The following is a 15,338-nucleotide window of genomic DNA, read 5'->3' on the forward strand; positions in this document are numbered from 1 at the left end:
TTAAGCCTTTTAAAACTATAGAGTACCCAACCAGTGTCAATTACATGCTTAATTTTGAGAATTGTAAAGTATGGCTTGCCCTTTTGCAAGCAAACCGATTCCTTCTGGCTAGGTCGGTTTTGGTTATTAGTGCCAGTAATGGTATTGCAAAGTGTGAAGATGGGAACCCCTTAACTCGATTACGTCTAATATTAGCCAATGGCAGTAAATACATACTGTAAAGAATGCGAGATTGTGCTCACTAATTACTGATTGTAATAGTAATTACAATTTAATAGCGTTTCATACCTCTATTGAGGCTCCTGGTACTAGGCAGAAAACCTAACAAAAGTTGACTTTCTCAAAGGGGCTGGCCATAGAAAAGGGCTGGACAGTATTTTTACCAAGAATATAAAGGTTAAGCTTGAGGGAAAATGTTTAACCTGTGAAACTACTTTCAACCCTTCTGGGCTATGGAGCTCTTCAGTTTACACAATTTGTCTACAGATGTTTTTCAATGATTTATGCCAATCATTTTACTAGCTTACGTTGTTGGGTTGTTGTGGCTGTTGCTCTATAATGACGTGAATTTGGAAAAGTGCATGCAGTGGCGCTGGTACAATGTTCAGAGTGAGAGTGCTGCCATCAATGTTAGATCACTGAAGTCGTAGGGGTTGGAAAAAATCCAAACCTCTTACAAAAAAAGTGTAGGAGGAGGAGAGTGGTAAGGGTGTAGTATGCGTCTGGTGATGCCTTTTGGAGAACACTTACAAATATGTTACTAAAACATGGTGTAGTATTGCAGTGTCATTTCCAGACTGCGCGTTTTCCATTGAAATGACCACTAATCTTGGTCAGTAATACAGTTCTGCTGATAAAAATTGCACAAACGATAATGTGAGGTAATTGGGTTTCAGGAAATAAGTAAAGTGTCTTGATTTGTTTTGATCCTATTAAAATCTTTGTTTCCATCACACTTCAAAGTTACAAAAAAAGTGTGCTTCATTTGTACATTGCTAACTGCCGATATATTCTGATACATTTGTACAGTTTTTTTTACAGGTTTTTACATTTTATTGTGTGTCAAAAAAATGACATCTTACAGCATTTGCTTTCAACCCCCTCAACCCCTGCAAAAAATTAGCAGATAGTTCACTTTCCAAAACCCTGTCGGTGTTTAGTCAGAGAAAATAAACCCTAATCTCCACCTTCAAAAGAATAAGCAGTGATTTGCCAGAAGCTATTGCCTGACATTTGACCTCTGTCTATGAAGCACAACAAATGTTATGATTTAAAAACAAAATGGAAAGGCATGCTCATTGCTCATTCACCTTCTGAAATCCAACATGGCTACTTTGGGGGTGTTGCAGCCCCCAAGCACCCTTACTTCCGGTGCCTAAGAATGCATATTCACTCCTTGTTGCATGGAGTAACAAACGTTTATCAAACTCGGTTTCATTACATTGTAATAACGATTTTTTTAAAGAAAATATAATAAAACATAATATGGGTCAGCGTTTATTTGATGTCACTGACTATAATGTCATCATTGTCAAAAGGCACTCATCACTTCTGCTAACCCAAATCAAAAACGAAATTTACTCCAGGTGGAGTGATGAAGTGAATGCAAAATCAAAGAAACATATCACAATTTGAAATGTAAATTGCTCTTGAAAAGAACATAGTGTTTCTTAATGCGTTTGTGATAACAGTCTTCAGAATATGCATCAAATTACCACCCTAATCCTGTGCAAAGCATCAATTTATTAAAGCCCTATAAAAAGTGTCAGTCAAAAACTAAATTCTGTTTTACTCACTGTTCTTTGTAGGTTGATCCGAACAGCATTGCTGCCAGAGATGGTCGTATCCGAGAAGGAGATCGCATTCTACAAGTAAGCATGCACAGCTTCTTTCTGTGGGTTTTCTCACAGAAACATATGGTTTGGTGAATGGAAATCTGTACTCAGACCTACTGAACCTGTCTTGGAAAAAAAGATCAAGACTATAACGTGCTAATTTGTTCATGATTTTATGCCAAGGGACGAATTGCCATATGGACGAGAAGATGCTATGGGGGGTCATCACAGGGAGCCGGGTGGTGGCAGGGCCTCAAGGATTTACAGCACTTTTTGTAATAATAATGTTCTTATTTATATAGCACTTCTTCCACTTTTAAACACTGTAAGTAACAGATGCTACCATTAACATGTTGGTGCCACTGAATTTTTGAAGCTTGAAAGAATGGGAGCCTAAGACTGTCTCACCAGGATTTGATCCTCTGTCCTTGAGACCACTACATTTGTGTTGTGTTCAAGGAATGCTCAGTACACTGAGCTTTCCTCCCCACTAGGACACCTGACTTTTCTAACAAGAAGACAAAAGAAGTCTTTGCAGCACATCCTGTTCCCGACATAGTGCGTTTTGCGTGGTCTGGGTTAAAGGGTCAGGTGTGGGCCTGAGCATAAAGAGTGAAATCTGGATGGCATTTTGGATATAGAATGTAAAAGTCTTGGTTAGAAACCAAGGACACCTACCCCCACTTGTATAGCATTGTTAGTGCCTTGTCCCGCCTAAGGCAAAGCCACACTTAAAAGTACTGCCAGAGGTTTGATGCATTGTAAGGATCTCTATTGAAAGAGCAATAACAAATATAAAAAAAATTATGGATTCAAAATAAGTCCATCAACTTCACCTCTAGGTCACACCCATTCCTCTAAATTCAGAAGTGTAATATTGCACATTTTAGGGACAGTAATATAACCCAGTATTTCCAAAAGATTTTAGAACAGGCCCCACTTTTTAGAATGGCAAACGTTCGCAATTCTCCTAGCTTTAATGGACCTGAGGTGGGGGCTATTTTTTAATGCAATGATGGCAATCCTTTGTACACATTATGACCTTGACTATGAACTTTGATATTGGACTGTGGCCAATATATTGATCTGCCCATAAAAGGGCAGTTGGTGAACTGCACTAGAGTCTGAAGCTGGAACACTTTTCAGAGCAGGTTGCTTGCTTGTATTATCTGTTCACTAAAATCAAAAGGCTTCGGAAAATTCTTGGTGTTGACACTAGTGATTTTAGCAAATTTGAGGCACTTCTTGTGCAGCAGAGTATGGGGTTCACAGTATTTTTTTAGTTAAAACGAGTGCCAGTACTGTATGTTGGACAGTATGTCCGTTTTATGTAGCGTGAACCCAGCCCAAGGGCATTGGGGCATTTTACTTGAGCCCCACATTGCATTACACAAGGTCTGAATACTTTTATTATGATCAATGTAGCTTAAGTGATTTGCCTAGAATCAAAGAATGTTGAGCCAGTGCTGGGACTTAAACCTGGTTCCCCAGATCCAAAGTCGGCAGCTCTGACCAATAGACCACATCCACATTCCTCAACTTATGTGTGAAAGTCATACACAACTGAGATGGCTGTGAATGATCACATAAAATGAGCACATTCTTTGATGTATTGCCTTTGTGAAGTACACAGCAGCAACAAATAATGGAGGCTTCACCGGAAGTCTTACTTGGGAATACTTGCAAGGGTTTGTTTTATAACTGGACTTATAGACATTGTTCAGGACCTTTGTACTTGTGCACAAACCGAGTAATCATTGTAATTTTTACTTACATGTAAACCAGGACGTGTGCAACCCACCAAACACCGTCGCACGGCCAACCAGTGGGTCCTGACCCACATTTTGGGAAAAACTGATCTAACCTATCACACCTTCTAAATGGAAAATGAGATACAAAAATAATAAAAAAATGTGCATGTAAATTTTGCCATGAATTGCATATCATCAAAAGACAGAAGACATGTTTGCAAGTGGATTTTTCCATTAAGTCGAAACTGCCACCTTAGCAAAAAAAAATATATTTACTTGGCTAACCAATAAACAGTGTTCATGGCCATGGTTGGAAGTCTGAATTATAAAAAGTGAGAATTCTTATTCAAATCTTATTTTAAACTCTCAATATACAATCATTTTAGTGAAGTGGTGAAGAAATCTGGTAGAAACATCATGCCATTTCTTGTGATTCAAGAAATGGCAGCTTTGAGCAGGGAACTAATCCTAGCCTGACTACGGAAGTTTGTTGTTTGCAGGACTCGGAATGTATCAATTGGGCACATTACAAAAAGCACAGGGCATCCACACTATCGTTTTTAAGTTCACTGAATAAGATCAGATCTCGTTCGTGGTTGTATGTCCTAATATCAAGGACAGAAATTCCTTACTACAAGAATATTATGGCCAAAATATCATCAACCAAAATATTGTGAAGGTAAGCATATATAGGTAAGTAGATTATTATCTGCACATACAGGTGCCTTTATTATTTTTATGGCATCAAGGCACATATATGTGGAGCCTGGTATGTGAACACTCTATTTGCCTATGTATATTAATCATTGTGATATATTGGTGTTGATATTTAGACCACATTATTTGTCTTTGTTGGCAACGGGGAAGTTACCAGTTAAACACTTTGTTATACCTAATGCACAGATGAAAAGAGTCATAAAGGAAATCAGCCTTTTCTACACAGTCAGATCAGATTTTTCACCTTTTCTGGACTCTATTGTTGCTTGTTTTTAGAACTCTGGACTTTACCACTGTGAGCCAGGAGTAATGTGCCTGTGCTCCATGTTAAAACATGGTTAAATTGGCTTATTCCTCATTCGTACATTTACCTTGCCTGTAAGTCCCTAGTATATGGTGTGGAAAGTAAGCCTAGAGCCTGGACGTTATATGCCATTTGTAGACCGAAACATCTAATGTGCCATCCTCTACAGTAGCAATTCAAACATAGCTAGAAGCCTATGCTGTGTAGCCTGACTGCTGCAATGTAAAACCTGCTCTGTAACCTGTCAAAGTACCCTTTTTGACATGTAAAGGCATGGGAATACATTATTCCTTTCTAGCCGTGCAGCCCACAAGGCTCACTGCATGCTATTTAAAAGTAGGGCAGGTGAAAAATGGATAATACCATGTCCCTACTGTGACTAGGCCAGAAAAGCTACTTTCATTGTGGTAGTCTTAGCCATTCTATGTAGAAAGTCAGAGTACATATCAAAATACTAATACTGGATCTTGGGATGGGACTGGCTACAAAAATAATAAAACAGCATTTTAATAGTTATTAAAAATTCAATTTATCAGTGAAGTTTTTGGAAGAAACGTTATTCAAGCAGCAAGCAACCGCAACCCTTGTCAGGATGAATTCACAGTATGCCTCAAATTAACCTGTGCTTAACCCTCTTGTAGCGTAGCATGAGCAGTCAGGTTCAACTTAGAGTACAGTATTTATACAACACATCATACAGTAGTAAAGTGAAAACACAGCACAAGAAAAATCCTACATCAATTTAGAAAAATAGAGTACAAATACATAAATAAATAATTTAGGCTCAAAACAACAAAAATCCAGTCAGTAGGACTGGTGATATGCAATTTTAAAGATTTAAGTGAAAAACACCAAAAAACCAATAAGTAGTTATCTGATCGCGCTAGACCGGGACAAAGTCACAAGTTCAGGCTGACTGCAATGGAGTGTGGGACGGCTAAAGTAACCCAGTTAGGCCCACTGCACAAATTACCTCAAATCCTGGTTGCAGAGTGATACTGAGTCATGCGTCGAGGATGCATTGCACGTATTGCAAACAAAACAGGTGATGGACCGAATGTGGATCAATGTCACACATTCACCCCAGTCAAAAGATCTGGGCCCAAATCCATCGTTTTTTTGCACTCCACACCACCCTGGGTTAGACAATGGCGATATGCAAATATAGGATGCATTGCACAGCACAGGTGATGTAAGGTCCTGTCTTGGAGATAGTTTACGCAGTGGCGGTTCTTACAAGGCACTCCGGTGGGTGTTGCAACATCCTTACGGCAGTTCCGAGGGCTGCATGTGAAGGCCTGCATTGAGGATGCACCATGCAGCAATGGATCCCATAGGCCACGGTTGGCCATGCAAAGTTTTGATGCAGAGTTTGAGGTGGCAATGCGTCATGCAGCCACTCCAATGCGGAGTTTCTGGGAGCCGATGCATCAGTCCTGCTGAAACCAAAGTTGGGCTGGCCAAGCACCACCAGGTCCACTTCCATGGGTCCAGGACAAGGGTGGCAACACTTAGTGGGCAGGACTCACAGCCAACAGGGTCCAGGTACTGGGTTCAAGATAGAGGAAGCCTGTTCTGTCCCTGAGGCATCTAAATAGGTGGGACAGTCCTCCAAGGTGCAGGTCCAGTCTTTCTCACTCAAACAGGAGGGGAGCAGGGCAACAGAATGGCAGTTCTTCTTACAGCAGAGCAGCGCAACAGTCCTTCTGATTTTTCCCCAGGTCCAGAGGTGCACTGAAGAGTAGGGTCTGAGGTCCAATATTTATACTTGGTGCCCACATTGAAGGAGGATAAGGTTCTAGAGATTTCCACACCTCTACCTGTGGTGTCAGACATCCCTTTCCTCACTGTCCTGGACCCAGCTTGTATCGGGACACAAACCACTTTGTGAGAGTGCTCAGGCATAGCCTTTGTGATGAGAATGTGTCGTAGGTGACAGTTCCTCTTGCTTGTTAATTCAGAGTGGCCCATCATGCTAACACCTATTTTCCCTTTGTCTCACTGTCTGGGAGCAATACACAAAGACCAACATCCAGCTACACCTAGTCATGTGATCCAGGAACAGGCTGCAGGCACCAAATAGCTAGGAAGTGAAAATGCCAATTTTCTAAAAGAGGCATTTTCAGAATTGTGACTTGAAATCCATATTTGCCATTAAAGAGGGCTCTAAATTACAATTATTTAGACACCAAACGTGATGTTTCCACCTGCTCCCAGTTGAAAGTTATCACTTGTTAATTATAATAAGATAACGCAATATTATCTTATAGGAGAGGTAGGCCTTGCAGTACTTGTACTCTGCCATCTGCCCTGTACAAAGTCTACCCCAATGGTGGCCTATATGTATTAAAAAGGAAGCTTTGGGACTAGCACAAAGGTTCATTTTGCCAGATCAAATGACAGTTTACAACTGCACACACAGACTGCAATGGTAGGCCTGCAACATGTTTAAAAAAGGCTACTTAAGTTGATGGCACAATAAGTGCTGCAGACCCACTAGTAGCATTTTATTTACAGGCCCTGTGTAAATTACCATTTTACTAGGGACTTACAAGAAATTCAATGTGTCAATTGGGTGTAAGCCAATTCGACCATGTTTAAAAGATAGAGCACACGCATTTTAGCATTTTAGCACTGGTTATCAGTGGTAAATTGCACAAAGTCCTAAGGCCAGCAAAACAGAGAGCAGAAAGAATAGAAAAGCTGAATGGAAAAAGTTTGGTGGAAGACCACCTTAAGATTAACAGTTCTAAGTGTTGTATTTTTAATACAAAATTTAAGATTAGTTACATTTTCCCTGCCTGAGGTTCCTAGAGGCTAATTTCCATTAACTCTCCAGCACCTTCCACAATGTGCTCAGCCCAGGTAGAGATGTAAATTCCCCCCAGGAACACACAATAGGCTGACCTGAATGGACAGAAAGTACTCATTTGTGCTTAATAGACAATGCAGGGTGGTGGTTGCGGACATTCAGTTGACACATTGTCAAATCCTGCCTGCCATGTTTGTTGAGCTACATGTAATACTCTGGTCCACTTGAAAGGATGGCATAAAAATCTTTGTATATCCCCTGTCTGGATGTGGAAGCACCCTGCTTTTGTGCTAGCATGACCCCTTTCTCTGAGTTTATTGTGGTTGCAGTGCTTGCTTCAAACTCGATTTTAGTATTAGATGTGGGAGGCCACTACTGATTACTATAGTGCACTTCTCTATACACCCACATACCTCAGCGCTCAAGTTTAGTGCGGCAGAAGACTTTGCCATTGTGAAAATGCAATGACACTTGGCATTTTTGCCTGTTTGCAGTACGGCAACGGGAACTACTGAAACTGTGGGTTGTTTTGCCACTGGTACTTTTGCCCCAGTGGCTAGGGAGTTGTTAAGAGTCACCTCTACCTACTGGCTGGTGCCTGGGATAAATGAGTCACCCCAAGGAACCATGATAGAACACTTTCTGGACCTGTAGAAGAACAGAAGAGGACTGGATTTACTGTCTGTGACCTGGAAGGAGTACTGAAAGAATGGACCATATCCCCTTCTAGCCACAACAAAGAAGTGGACTCTAATGATCAGTTGGCTGAACTCCTATGTGGCAACAAGGACACAACAATCTGCAAGAAGCCTCTTCCCTGAAGAGCCTGGCTGACCATGAGAGACTGGACCTTGCTGGAGGCCTTTGCTCGAGTGTGCTGGTCTTGGGACTTGGGAGTCTTAGAAGTGACCTAATGAAGCTGCTCCAGAAAAGTCAGGACTTGAAACACTGTCACAAGGTAAAACTTTTGACCGGGACAAATCTGGTTGTGTATATTACCTACACTCCATGGCAGATGGCATGAAATCATACCTAGCTCCGTGTCTTCCATGACCACAGACTATCATTGGTCCCAAGTGCTTTTTGGCACTATACCAGTTAAAGCTTTAACAATTTATATATCAGGTTTCTCTTATCGGATTTTTGTCATTTTAATGTCATTTTGTTTACTAAATTCTATTCTATTTTTCAAATGTGGTTTAGGATTTTTATTGCTTGTAATTTTAACATTAGTACATTTTTGGTACTGCCTAAATACTTTACACACAGGTACTGTACCTGAAACCAGCTTTCAGCCCACCATAACACTAAGAACATCATACCTAGTGAGATTAGTAAACTCTGAAGCACTACAGAGTTACAGCTGGCAAACAAATACATTGGGAATGCTGAGACCTCACTATAGAATAAGATTCCTGAAAATCCCTAAGTTATCGAAGATCTTTTATTTTTCAGAAGGATTTTTAAAACAATTTTGATCACAGCAGGTTATGGACTAAGGATGAACTAGCTACCACTGGCGTCAATTAGGTATTGTATATGCTAGGAATGGTCATGATGGGGTGAGCTTTCAGTATAATGAAGAGTCCTTCTTGTTACAAAATTCATGCAAATTAAGTAGGGCTGTGTACCTGGACAACATACACTTCTGAATATGGGGACTTAGTACACACATAGCATCTCACGATGTTGGCCCAATTCCTAGCTCGCTCAGAGTGCCCCACCTGAACGCCTAACCTGATCAGCATGACAGATGGTATCAGCAATCTAGAACATGACTATTCTAATTCCGCAAGGAAGTCGTGGAAACAGATTTACCCTTTCTTTGGTACTTCCGCATGCCCAAGAAAAACACAAGAAAGATTCAAATATGGCTTTTCAATTTTTTTTTAAACAATCGTATTTTTGTATAGAAAGTGTGAGCTGCAATTATTAGGCAGATGAAACAAAGCATTGCAACCAATAGTACAAAAATGGAGAAAAAGAGAAACAGTCAACCATGATAACATTAATATATGATTATACTCCTATCTAAAATACTACCTATATGAGAGCATTGTGTGAGTACTCCCTGCCAGAAATTGGATATCTGGGTATGATGTGCCAGGAAGCCTATCTGATTTAGGGCGGGCTATCATCCTTTGCAGAATAAAGGTTACAGTCAGCAGTGCTGCATCTCAGTTGCAGTGCCCTGCATTCCAGGACAATCCTAGCAGAAGTGCTCTTCTGCCAAATGTAGAGTATAGGCTGTTTATATATAAAAGTACTGTTTCAATCTCACTGTGTCAAAGGTGCAGATCCGAAGTGATGGTTTGTCTGGAGCCTTACAGCTGTCTCCAACTGGACAACATAAATGCAAGTGCATAATGTTCTATGTGCTTTTTGCAGAGTGTATGAACAACATGATAATAATACTTACTAAGAAATAAACTACATTTAGGAAAGCTTCTCATTACATTATCGTGTTAGTGTAAAGTATGTAAAAAGTCATTGTTAGAAAAAGATGTCAAGCAAAAACATGAAACCCAAATGGAGACTCAGAGTGGGCCCTGATGTACCTTACAACATTCTGAATGCAGGTTAGTTAATAATTAATCCTATATAACATTACATAATTTTCAAATGTAGCCTAACACGTTTTGGATGATGGACTTTGTGTTTTGCTACTAAAAGTAAGGGAGGACACACAAATCAGGTGCTTAGTCTGTCTTTAATCCAATCAAGAATTCATGCAAGTCCTAATCCTGTGAAGAAAAATATTTATTTTCCGAAATAGTTTTAATTTTCTGTGAAGTTTACTCGTTAACTGTATTCATATTGTAAGTTATTAGGTGAATGATTGATGCATCTAAGTCAGGGGTCTCCAACCGGTCGATCGCGAGCTACCGGTAGCTCGTCAACAACCTACCAGTAGCTCGCATCCCGATGCCCGCTTCTGTACTCTATCATTGTCATTATGTTTCTTTTCAGGCCTTTTTGGCCTCTTATTTATTCTAGCACAGTACGTGACGTCGGCCCGGCGTGAGCAGTGCGTGATTCAATCTAGATGAGACACTCTGCCCTGCTGCCGCCTCAGAGGTACCACGTGGCCTGACAGCGTGCATCACGGCAATAACTAAAAGAGATCTAATCCTGAGACACAGTCACCTGGCAGGGCCCACATGTGATTCAGAGGGGTAGTACCTTTGCTCTTATTTCTAGCAAGGCGTGCCTGCCTATCATGACCACAAACGGTGCGCAGACACTGGTGGCGGCAGCTTAAATTTGTTATTCCGCTTGCCAGTAGCTGCTAGGGTTAAGTTTCACCTTTTAGCTGCTCTTTCGTGCTGCATAGTTGAGGCGTCAGAAGATGATTTAGTCCTCCAGAGGCCACCCTGGCAGATAATGGTTGCAGCCTGGTCAAAATAGGGGGGAGCACTGACCTTAGCCCTCATGAAAAGACTCCTGCAGCCACCGTAAAACAGCACTGCAGGCAGCATGCAGTCTGCGCACTCTCCAAAGCCCCAGACCCAGTCCAGAGAAAGGTTTCTGCAGCTTCTGCCTAGCGTGAAGCCATCGGCAGAGTACCAGCATGGACTACTGCCACAGAGTAATGACTGATGCCTGCAGTTAGCAGTGTCCTTGAATGATTTCACTCGACTTGCATATGCCCCCTTCGGAGAGAGAGCCTCTGCCCCTGCCGTACGCCTGAGCCAGCAGAACAAAAGCACCCAGAGTAACACAAAGTTACGGTAAGCCTAGAATCATCTGGGTGCACTTTGTGGGGAACCAAATAGGGATGTGAGATATTTAGTTCAGGTAATAACTCTTAAGATAGATAGTTTGAAATACCGTTCTAGATATTAAGTGCAGCCTACATGAGTAATTCTTTCTGATTTACGCTTGGCCTGCGGGCAAATATAGAATTGCCTACTGTTGCACAGAGAGGCATATTTATCTATAAAACATTGTGTACTTAGGAACAGCTAGCACACAGATAAAATAAATCATCTGTGAAATGTCAGACTCACTCATTGGAAATGAAATGTCACACATACACATACTAAAAACATAGAAATGTCACATGTAAGCAACCTGAAATTTGGCAGCTGTGGCCACAAACATCATTTTACATTTCTTTTCATTACATTTTGGTGAACTTATGAGAGAAATGCAAGAGAACTTCCTGGATTTAGTTTTGTGCCTAGGGACAACATGCAAGACGTACCTTATTATGCAAGAAAAATCCCTGTAAAACGCTGCTTTAATTTAATGAAATAATGGGAGACATTTGAAATTAAGTCTTAATTTGATGGCATAATGAACATAAGGCTCTTAAGTCTTAACACATCACTTTAAATTCATCCCATTTGCAAAAAGTACCTACCCTCTGTAGTGCCTATATTTTCTGAAGCCAATGACCAGGGAAAGTTGAAACATGAACCAAGCTGAGGCGTATGACCCCTTCTTTGCACAGATTTGAAAATGTTGTAAATAATTACACAAACGTCATACAGAAATGATCTTTTAAAAATTACCTACTTGTATTTCTCCAACAAGGAGAAACATTTTATCAGACCATCAAATCATATCACTGCACTGAGCTGCATTTATTGAACTGAGAGGGAAGTGATGTGTACCATACATGTGGCATAGCTTATTACTGCATGAAGCACCTTTATAGTCTGTCGGGGGAGATTTTTATGCAGTGCACACCCTAAACTCAAGCATTTCAAGGTGCCGTCATGTGTAATAATAAAGAAAAAGAAGACAATGCAATAATTTGTGGGGCTCAGAAGTACTTACCTACATGGGCAGAAAGCTACGTCATGTAGGGTGTGTGGTTGGAATGGTGTTGTCATTCTTTTGTGGGAAGTGTTTTGTGTCATGGGTGATAACCTCCAATGTGCATTGGGTTGGAACCGTGTGTTGGATGACAAGGCATGAGAGACAGACGTGAAATTTATTGTTTTCAGTATTCTGCTAGCTTACACAGCTCCAGAGGGTCCTATACTTTCTTATGATTGTAGTCTACTTAGCTGGTGACTGCAGAGGTCAGGATCAAACAGTTTGTTGAAGAGGAAAGCCTGGATTATTGCTAGGTTTTCTGGTTTCATGTTGTGCATTGCATACACTAAATGGGTAGCTCTTTCTCTGTAGAGGCCCTTTAGTCAATTAAGCTGGGCGTGGGGGAACTTAGGGAACAATTCGCGAGTTGCTCTGCCTTTGGTAGCTCACAATGATTTTCACTGTTCAGAAGTAGCTCTCACTACGGAAAAGGTTGGAGACCCCTGATCTAAGTTGTAGTACACGTTGAAAGTGCCTACCTCCATCTGCTAGCCACACTTGCTTGATAGAGATTTAAGAGCAACTGGAAAGAGAGAAACACAAAGAGGAACAGTACCATCCAGCAGGATATCTAAATACATGAATGAACTCCAAACATTGATAGATAATTACAATGTGTAGGATCAGCAATCGCACACTAATGATTGAAAGATGGAAGCCAAGTCAGATATAGGAAGCAGAGTATTGTGACTGGGCCTTGCGCAAACAAGGTATGTGTTGTTATGCAGTGTTCTAGGTACGAGGCAAAGCAGAGGCAGTGGCGGCCCCTCCATGTGGGCAGAGGAGCGTTGCCCCACTGCTTTCTCGCAGTGCAAGAAGCAGAAACATAAAATGGTATTATCAAAAACCTTTTTATGTTTCTGAAATGGTAATATGAATACCATTTTAAGTTTCTGCTTCTCACGCTAGAAGGGATTGGTTTGGGGTGGGCGGTCCTGCTCCAGGCACGGGAGGAGTGGCTTGCCACTGTTGTGGGCGCTCTCTGTTTGGTCAACCAAATGGTCTACATGTAGGCTGTATGCAACCTGCATGGAGACAACTGCCTCCCCATAGATGCCTGTGCATTTTATTTGAAGCTTTTTCCCATAACATAGGTCTCCTGGCTAAATCTTGCAAACCAACACATGCTCCTGTATAACGGAGATCATATTTTAACCCACTACTAGCCATAAATAGGGAATAAATAAATTAATGAGGGCTCAGTTCCTGAATTTTTCATCCGAACGAAGTAACTTAATAAACCTACTAAAGAGGAAAAGACAGAGAAAAAAACGATCCATAAGACAATTAAAGGAAGATGGAGCATGGATGCAGTTAAAAGAGGCAGCCACTAAAAATAATTCCATAGGGTATTGGGAAATAATTGCCGACTGCTGTGGCACTAGATTGAAATCTTTCCCTATACCCATAAAAGAAGAGTATTGGAAACTTCATATGTTAGAATTGTAGTCTGCAAATTTTATTCCTACAGAACACATATTGTGACTTCTGATCAGTTTAAAACTTCAGTATCCAATTACGTACATACAGTTGATGAAGTGGCCAGAAGTATAAAAAAAATTAGATCTTCAGGAGCAATGGGCCCTGCTGAAATTCCCATGATGGTATTTAGAAAGGAACCACTCTTGTGGGCTACCTATTTAGGTTCACTAGTTTATCTTTGTTACTCTCATGGGAAGACACCACCTTCTTGGTCGGGAAGTAGTTTAATCCCTTTGTACAAAAAGGGCACTTGAACACACCGAGGTAATTATCAGCAAATAGCTTTACTGAATAAAAATATTTGCCTGTGGTATTCTAGATCACCTTGCGGAATGGTTGATGGAAAAGAAAGTCTTCCTCATAGAACAAACAGGTCTTAGGAAAAATCATTCCACTCTAGATAACATCTTCATGTTGAAATGAATTGAGGAAAAATACACAATTACTCGTAGCCCAAATGTTTACATGGCTTTCATAGACTTTTCAACAGCCTTTGATAAGGTAGATCGACTTCTATTATGGAGAATTTTTTTTTTTTAATGGGCGTGCCTGCACCCCTGCTATCATTAGTTTTTGCACTACATTCACAAACTTGGTGCAAGATTTTCATGGGTGCAAATCAAGGGGTATCAGATGTAATCCCCACAAAAAATTGTCTGAAACAAGGCTGCTTGTTAACACCGCTGCTATTTTCTCTATATATAGCAGACTTACCTGATTGCTTTGCCCAAACTGATGGAGATGCACCAAAGATAAGCGCACAGCCTTTTACATGTCTCCTATATGCAGATGATATAGTAGTAATGAACCTAACTCCTATTGGGTTGAACAGAAAGCTGGTTTCACTAAAAAAATTACAGTGAGCCACTTTTTGAAAATAAATGCCTCTAAGAGTAACATTTTAATTATGAAAAGTAGAAAATCATGTAACTTTAAGTGGCAAATTTGTCCGGAAAAACTGGAGGTGGTAGACTCTTATCTTTATTTAAGGAAACTTTTAACAGGTAGTTCGAAGAACAAACCTCATATCGAACATAGTACTTGTAAAGCTACATCTTACGCCAATGGCTTGGGTATTTTTTTACAGAGCTATGGGCAGAAGACACTTTTTACACCTATTGAAGGTTTTTAAGGCAAATATTCCTCCAACCCTGCTTTAAGCGATCAAATCAATCCCTGTTAAGGACTGGGGTTTTCTAGATGGGATTGAAGGTCAGATACTACGTAAATACTGCGTAAAATATGTAATTTTAACACATTAGTCCCAACGGCAGCGATTAGATTGGAATTCAGCTTGATAAGCTCTTATATCTACAGTCTATTCAGGGTTCTGTGCTGGGGATATCAGCTAAAAAATAGTGAGACAGATACTCTAAGAGGTTTGCAGCATTGTGATTGGTTTAGACGAGGGGAGGGAGGCTACCTGCTTGGCTGCTTCCTGTGTGGAGGAGAAGATGCGGGGTGACGCAGGACCAGACAGCAGCGGGCAGCGAAGGTAAGTTACTTTTTTAAAATGTATTTAAAATTAAATGCCCCGCGTGACTCCCTTCCAGCCACGGCCCGTGGAGGGAGTTGCGTTGGGGAAGGGAGGTGGCATTTTGCGATGCAGG

The 15,338-nt window shown here is 40.8% G+C and overlaps 1 protein-coding gene across 1 annotated transcript in view; it reads left to right on the top strand.

Moving 5' to 3' along the window:
• Nucleotides 1-15,338, top strand: part of PDZRN4 (PDZ domain containing ring finger 4) — a 553,980-nt gene that overhangs the window by 458,522 nt on the left and 80,120 nt on the right. Inside the window, exon 5 of the mRNA XM_086919475.1 lies at nt 1,809-1,871. Within this exon, the coding sequence (XP_086775601.1) occupies nt 1,809-1,871 (63 nt within the window). The remainder of the gene's footprint in view (nt 1-1,808; nt 1,872-15,338) is intronic.

The sequence above is a fragment of the Lissotriton vulgaris genome, chromosome 1_1, assembly GCF_964263255.1.
Source record: "Lissotriton vulgaris chromosome 1_1, aLisVul1.2, whole genome shotgun sequence".
In the NCBI taxonomy this organism is placed as follows: Eukaryota; Metazoa; Chordata; class Amphibia; order Caudata; family Salamandridae; genus Lissotriton; species Lissotriton vulgaris.